At 48.6% G+C, this 8,097-nt stretch overlaps 1 protein-coding gene across 1 annotated transcript; it reads right to left on the reverse strand.

The window, feature by feature from the left end:
* Positions 1-5,577: 5,577 nt before the first annotated feature.
* RHOB (ras homolog family member B) lies at positions 5,578-8,097 on the reverse strand. The gene has a single exon (XM_026116670.2). It carries the CDS (start codon positions 7,635-7,637, stop codon positions 7,047-7,049), a length of 591 nt encoding a protein of 196 aa, XP_025972455.1. The 5' UTR covers positions 7,638-8,097; the 3' UTR covers positions 5,578-7,046.

Consider the following 8,097-nt stretch of genomic DNA (forward strand, 5'->3'; position numbering starts at 1 on the left):
GTGTATGAAAAGAAAATATGAATACTTCTAGAGTAGCCTGAAACTTGGAGGAGTTTCTTCCAGATGTCCATGGGGGCATGGTCAGTTTAAGCCCTGATACATAAAGGTTGTTCTCCCCTCAGAATAAAAAAACCCAATATATTAATGTCAGGGTGGCTGTATAACTTTTATCACTAACATAAGTTACACTTGCGCAGCAAACAGTGATGTTCCTTGGTATCTTCAGGACTGATGAGGCTGAAGATGCAAACTGCCCATTTACTCCTATGAGAATCTCAAATGCAAACGGATGGACTTTCTTTTCCATTTTTTACACAGATAGTGTGTCTACATCTAGCTGTGCATGTCATCATGAGAACTTCTATTCTAAAACTCACTCTGTTTTCACTGAAGGAGAAAATTTGATATCCCAGAAAGGGTCAGACTACTGACATCAAATCCCAGAAAAGTCTACAAAACTAGACCTGATTCTACATTCCGGACTTGTTCTGCTGAGGTCAGTGGGAATAGCCCCATGGCAAGGAGTATAGGGTCAAGCCTCATTGTATGTGAGGGAAAAAAACCACTGCACAAAAGCTTGGCACCAGGAGAAAAGGCTCTTCCAGGGCCTCAGCCTGCCAGCACTTCCCTCCCTCCCTCCTGCCTCCTTGGAGACCTCAGTGGGTTTCCAAAGGCTGCCACAGCCCCCCCTTATCCCCGGGAGCAGGGAGAGGAGGGGACATTATCATGTAAATGAGCCCACCAGGAAACCCACTTTGTTTCCAAATTCCTCCCTCCAGCCCTGCCCCATCAAGCTTTGAATGCAGGACAGGATGAATGACGTAAAAGCAATGGAATTGAGCATTTAGAGCTAAATCCCACCCACTGGTCCCTTTTATTTGGAACCAAGATTTAGTGCACACAAAAACGACATTCAGGCTAGCAAGCTATGTTTAAAAGTGTATACATATATTTAATATATGCTATAGGCACCAATCTAATATTCTTCCTGCTATGCCGCAACAGTTCAGTATGGATATCACATCAGGGCCTCTGGTTCTAACCTCTATTCTTACACCCGACCTTTTATCATGAGTTCAATATTTCATTCATGTAGGAGAAGCAGATATGCCTGCCTTTATTATCATAGCAAATGGTATTTTCTGCTAAATTATGCATGAATACTAAACTGCTGACACATACAGGCACCTGTTAAAAGTAACCACAAAGCCTCTCACTGCATGGACCCTGTGAAAAGCTGAGAAAGGTATTTGTTTCTGGGCTTAACGTATCTGACTGCTGCTTATCACAGACTGTGGCTTACCACTGGTACTGCAAGTAAATCTAAAGATAACTCCTTCCTCTCAGCGTGAACTCTGAAAAATTCAAGGGGATAGGGGAGAAGGGGGAAAACAACTCGTTCCTTTCTCTAGTTATGCCAGAAAAAAATGTCCATTTGCTACATTAGGCTACACAAACCAAGCTCTTAGAGACAGGTCTCTGGTCATATGGGTATGTACACATCTCCCCCAGCTCCCAGGCCTGATGATGTTGTGTGTACACCTGTACTCACAAACCAGCTCACCCTAGTTTGAACTCTCTGGTGTTCCGTGTCTAGATGTAGCCAGTTGCTCAGACTCCCTCCAGACAACGCTTCTCCCTCTCCTTCTTTGCCCCAGCCCTGGTGCCAGTGCCAGCGCTGGATGAGCCAGCTCAGCTCACCAGTCCAGCAGAAAAAAACGCTGCTTCCCTGCAGCATTGGCAGGATCTGCTCAGCCACATATGGAACCAAACCCTGGCTCTTTCTGCTGACTACCCGGAGTATGGTAACAACAGACGTGGCCTAGACAGCTACATTTTAGACAGGTAATGCTTGAGGGGACAAATGCTGCCCTCCACGTCATTCCCTGTGGGAACAGACTTCTTCAGACTGGTGAGGGCAAACGACTTGTCTTAGAGCTTTTGAAGTTAGTTCACTAGACTATTTAATTTCTGTCTATGAATAGATACTGTTACAGAGCCAGCAATAACAGGAAAGAACCAGATTCACTAGTGCTACACTTCACTAAAATCTGAAAGAAGAAACTGGGCATCTTTTACTTTCTACAGTCAAGGAATAAAATCCATGAGTGACTTACAGGTGATGACAGTGATACTAGTAAAATACTCATGGATTTCCTCAAAGTACTTCTTTCTCTTCCAATACACTGGGTTTGTGACCATTCTTTATGGAATTGCTAAAACAGAATTGCAATCTACTCAAGGCAAATGAAGCTAAATTATTACTGCAAAAACTAAAAGCCATATAAGAAGACATTCCTTCAAATTCTGCTCTTGCTTAAACTCATGCAACCCCACTGTCATATGTGGAGTTGCATGAGAGTAGGAAAAAAATGGCAAAAACATGCAGTTTCATTTCAGTGCATAACAAGTAAATTAAAAAAACAGTGATTTTTACTGCCTTCCAGCGAAAGATAGGTTATCCTTTTTTTGCCTACAGTTCTGAAAATGCTTTTTAAACAGAAAGTCTCCACTTGATCATGTAAGGACAACTTACAACTTCTGTTGCTGCATCTCCCAAAGGGGAGAGGAAGGTACTGACCTTCCCTGAGGGACTTAATTTTCAGTCTGCCCCAAGAAGATACCCTTGCACTGCCAGAGGGTCCAAATGGGTCTCAGGTCAAGAGAGTGGAAGTGGTCTCCTCACTTGAATGGAGAACGACTGAGACAAATGGGCCTTTGAATAAGGCTTTTCTATACTTCCAGGACTTGCTGCTAAGAACGGGCTGGTATCATTGCCAGGGCAAACTCCCCCAGTGGAGCTCGAGCTCCGCCAGCAGAAGCATCCCTTTGGGGAGCCTGAACATGTCCCTCAAGAGAGTAAGCGAAGGGGCAGCCTTTCCTCAGCTGGGGACATCTGTGCAGGCATGAGGACACAGCAGAGAAAGTCTCTGAGTGCCCAGTCATGTGCAGGGGTATAAGAGATGAGCTGGTTGTTAAGCATCTTTTGATGCTCTAAAGAACTGCTCCCTATCATCTCTTCTCCTACCAAAAGGCTACAGAAGGCAAGGCAGGGCACTAGAGGAAGACAAGCGAGGGACAAGCGAGGGCAGGATGAGCCACATGCCCCCCCGTCAAAGCAGTGATGTCAATGAGCAAGTGCAGTATATGTGGCACAGGGCAGAACAAATTACAGCCCTGATCCCGCCATCTGACCCTGAAGGGTGGGCTCCCACACTGGGATCTCACTCTATAGGCTTATTCATGACTTCACAAGTAGTAGAGAAAGGTCACACTCAGTTAAAACTGAAATGTGCTTTCTTACAGTTTTTCCCCCTTGGGCCAGATACTGTAGCCCCAACTTGGGTGGAAGTCCAATTTGAAATAATGAATGTAATTACCTTATAAGCATCTTAGTGGAAAATATTGATAGAGCTAATTATACAGAGATGCAATGCTAACTCTTTTCCCAGTGTTTAAAATATAAATATTAGTGCTTTCACCTTTGGGATTTTGTGAAGATTAGTTATTGCTGTACAGTCTCAGCAAATTTGTATGTTTGGCAGCTATCACAATCAGCTTAAAGAAGTAGTTTCCCAAGCTGATTTTATCATCGATCAATACTGTATGGAAAAGTGCTAAGATACATAGAACTGGGCTTTTGAATGCCTCTGTAAGAATGGAGTGTTTGGCAATGGCCCTTTAAACATAAAAACGTTGAGTTTTTTTTCAAATAAGTGATTTTAGGATTCTCAAACTGAAGCTGAGAAACTCACCTTTTTAGTATCAGGAAAAATTGATATCCTCAGAGACAGATAGCCAAAACATGGTGCTTGGAAATCTTTTTAAAAATCCTTTCTAAATTGTCTAAATGAAAATCCCATTATCTTTCATTAAGGATCATATGAAACAGCAGAATAAACTCATGTGATGAACATGTGTAGTCTTGTATTTGAAGTCTTTAAAATGCAAACCCAGATTTTTCCATATTATTTCTGATTGACTTTCCAAATGTAGAACAAGGAGCCCACAGTCTATATGGTGGTCTGTAGGAGAAGTCCAATGGGCTTCTGTTGGAGGCCTACAGAGCCCTCTGAGAGTGTACAAATCAAGAACAGCTAAATGTGGCTTGTTTGCCTTGATATTTGTTAATGTTTCTGAACAATTCAGTGCATCCTAGCAAATATTCATACACTAGATAAACAAAAAGCTTGGTTTCTTTCTCAGACCTCTGCAAAAGCAGTCAAGAGGATTTGCAAAAATACAGAACTATCCTGAGGAGATCCTCAGGCAAAGATGTAATGTAAAGAGATTCCCCTTATAGGTACTTAAGGAAGTTTTTCTGAAATGAAGGGAGACCTCAGCACTTTATGCACAGGCCTCTCTGTTAGACAGAAGTCTATGTAATTTATTTTCTATCAGGCTGAGGAACACCCCACATCTCCTAATCTCTAAGATTCTCCTTAATAAATGAGGAATGCAAATTATTTGCCACAGTTGCAGGTGGGCATCATGATGCTCCCCATATTTAATGCCAAAATACCATACAGAAGGGTTTAAACTGACATGTGGCATCAGTGAAATGGTGCCCGGCTGTTACAAGAGGAGGCAAGGACAGCTCTGCTCACTCCTGGTGTTGCCTGATGCCGTGTCTTCTGCCTGAAGCTGTCGATGATGGCGGTACCTCCACACCACTGCACATAGGTACCACACAGGTACCTCCACCACCCCATGCGGATACCTCCACCATCCCATGCAGCCACCTCCACCACCGCATGCAAGCCTTTGCACTTACATCTGCATCTGCCCAGAGCTCAAGGAACAAACAGCACACCTCGAAGTGCAGAGACGGCAAAGGAAGAAGCGATGTAACCCTGCTGGGGCTGGCTGCCCAGCATGGAAAAAAATTGAATTTCTTGCATTGCTATGGGAATTAATGAGGCCAGCAATTAGAAAAATCTAGCTACACATCTTAGGAGGCTGCTGCAGTGTAAGTTCAAGCATAGCCTCCTGCTTCTGATTCACAAGCACATGAAGCCTGTCACAAGTCCTACTGCAGAGAACCAAAGCATTCACTTGGAACAAAGGAGACTCCACTAAGTAAAGGTTGCTTTATTAAAAAGATATTTTGCTTGAAGAGGAGTCCTACAGCCACTGCTACCTTTCAGTTCTCTGCTGTAACAGCACTGCTTTATTACACAAGCCCGAACCTCACACCTATCCTAACTAGTGCATGCAGCTGTGCTCCATGGCCCCAGCCACCAAAAAGCAGTGACTGCAGAGCACAGGACCCAGAACCCACCCCAGCTCACCCCACAGGACCAGGGCACATAACATTAGGGGAGGCTAATCAGCCCCCTGGTTTTTGTTCAAGTGCACTGCCAGGCTCAGCCTGCACAGAAAACTAGGAAACTGGCTCCCTCCAAGGAAAAGAAATCCACCAGTCCTCTGAAAACTGTCTGCTAAGGGTGTTAACCAGTGGAGGAAAATGCTAAAAGGAGCGTGGGCAGGCCAGAGGAGGCTCTGTTCCACTTCCACACCTTTGAGGTGTACGTTTGCAAGCTGGGCTCCTTTAAATTAAAACAATGCTCTCAAGTGTCAGCATAGAATCTTTTAATACTTTACATAAAAAACTGCATACACAGTTCATAGTTTTATGTAAACATCATATACATCTCATTGTTTTTGTCATGTCAGTTTATTAAAAACAGAAACAGTCTCAGTACCACTGTTGGGGGAAGAGGGAAAGAAAAGTAAACAAACATAAATGGATACATTTGTTCTCTGAACCAGAGAAACACAAGATTATTTTCACACAGGTTTGCTACCCTGTGAAAATAAGTTTTAAATAAACCTAAATACTTTAAACTGCCCTTTAGTATTAAAGTTTGATGTACTCAATGCACAAGGACCAGTGCTTTCACCCATTTTTTTCCCTCAAGGCAAAAAGATACAGTGGTTTTATTTCCTCTTATGTCAAAAGAAAAATCACAATTTAAAAACAAGACCCAGATGAGGTTACTGCGTAGAATGTTTGCAATGCTACAGTGTTGTATGCAGATGACAAGTGCATTGAGTGTTTAATTTAGAAAAAAATAAAACCCAAGTTGTGCAAAGTAACTTCTTTTGAAAATAAACTCTTAAATAAACCCAAGTTAACATATATGCAGAAGATGACATTAAATGAAGGAGCAGGCACCAAGATCATAATATGTGGCAATATCACCCCCTCCCCCCTTGCTCATCCTGCCTAGTCCACCAGGAGGTGGATGTCCAGCAAGGAGGACGAAGCAGTCCAGCTTCTCACTTTCCAGCCTGGCGACTTCTGCAGCTGGAGTCAGTTCAAGGCTCATGTTATCAGCAGGCATCAGTCCCTCCGGGCGAGCTCCTCCACGCAAAGCAAGTCCCAGCTGGGCACCCCCTCCCCACCTCACTTTAAATAAGCACCCCCTGCCCTACCCCGGTTTGCACAAGACAGAAAAAGTAAGATATATACACGCACAGCTGGGGATGGCCCTCCCCCCCCCCAGGCCCGGCTGCAGGGCACGATGCTCCACAGCAGGCCAAAGCTCAGGCCACAGCATCCGCCGGGGAGGTGGGATGCTGCCAGCAGCCCGCAACACAGCCCCTTCCCCAGCCCATCTGCGCAGGGGCCAGGGGAGGCAGAGGCATGCACGCAGAGTCTCTCGGAGCACCTCAACCCCACCGCCCTCCTCTGGGGAAAGAGAGGATGCCGTGCAGGAGCTGCAGGTGGTGGGCCAAGGGGAAGAGCCAGGCACACGGTCTGCTCAGTCCGGGCTCAGCAGCTTTCAGTTGGTTAGAGTCAGTGGCTAACTCGCAGGGAGCAGGGCTGGGAAGAGCCTTCTCCCCACCTTCCCCCCCCCAACTCAGGGCATGCAACCCCCCCATCCACCGCCCCTGCAGCCAAGCCAGCACAACTCTTGGCCAAGGCTGAGGGAGCGTGCCCCCTCCCTTTGCCCCCGCAGAGGGGGCTGCCGTGTGCGTGCATAGCCCAGCTCCTCTCCACCTGCCAACGGGTGACCCGGGGGCCGTGCACCAGCTGAACCCTATAGGACTTTGCAGCAGTTGATGCAGCCGTTCTGGGTGCCATAGCGCTTCTGCAAGGCTGCCCGGGTGGCCGTCTCGAAGACCTCCCGGACGCCCTCCTTGGTCTTGGCCGAGCACTCCAGGTAGTCGTAGGCCTGGATGCGAATGGCCATGGCGCGGCCGTCCTCGGTGCGCACCGGCTCCTGCTTCATGCGGGCCAGCTCATTGCGCACATGCTCATCGTTGCGCAGGTCTTTCTTGTTGGCCACCAGGATGATGGGGACGTTGGGGCAGAAGTGCTTGACTTCGGGCACCCATTTCTCCGGGATGTTCTCCAGCGAGTCCGGGCTGTCCACGGAGAAGCACATGAGGATCACGTCGGTGTCGGGGTAGGAGAGGGGGCGCAGGCGGTCATAGTCCTCCTGGCCAGCCGTGTCCCAGAGGGCCAGCTCCACCTGCTTGCCATCCACCTCGATATCAGCCACATAGTTCTCAAAGACGGTGGGCACATACACCTCGGGGAACTCATCCTTGCTGAAGACGATGAGGAGGCAGGTCTTCCCGCAGGCACCGTCCCCCACCACCACCAGCTTCTTGCGGATGGCGGCCATGGCCAGGCTCGCCAAGCTGGCCTTGTTGTGCAGCAGGACGATGGCAGCGCCCTCCTCCCCTCGGCCACCGCCTCCCTCCGCCTTGTCGCCGGGCACCGTGGCGAGCCGGGGCCCGCGCGGGCAGGCAGGCGCCCCGCTCTCTCCCGCCGCTGCCTCCGCGGCTCCGCTGCGAGCTTGCCTCCGGCCCCCGCCCTGGGGTCCCGCGCCGGCCCCCGGCGCCTGCACGACAGGAGCGCCCCGGCTGCGGCTGGCGGCCCCACGCGGCCCGCGTCGCTTCGCTTCGCTTCGCTTCGCTTCGCTTCAGTCCGGTCCGGTCCGGTCCCGGGCGGTGGAGCACTGCTGCCCGCCGAGCTGAGCTGAGCCGAGCCGAGCTACGCCGCCCCGCCCCGCCGCTGCCGTTCGCACGACCCCCTGCGCTGCCCTGCTCCGCCGCCACTGCCGCAAGCTGCGCCCAGCGCCG

The sequence above is a fragment of the Dromaius novaehollandiae genome, chromosome 3 (assembly GCF_036370855.1).
Source record: "Dromaius novaehollandiae isolate bDroNov1 chromosome 3, bDroNov1.hap1, whole genome shotgun sequence".
NCBI lineage: Eukaryota > Metazoa > Chordata > Aves > Casuariiformes > Dromaiidae > Dromaius > Dromaius novaehollandiae.

What these genes read in the sequence shown, in the direction of transcription:
- RHOB (XM_026116670.2), bottom strand. Translation starts at nt 7,637, where the DNA reads ATGGCCGCCATCCGCAAGAAGCTGGTGGTGGTGGGGGACGGTGCCTGC.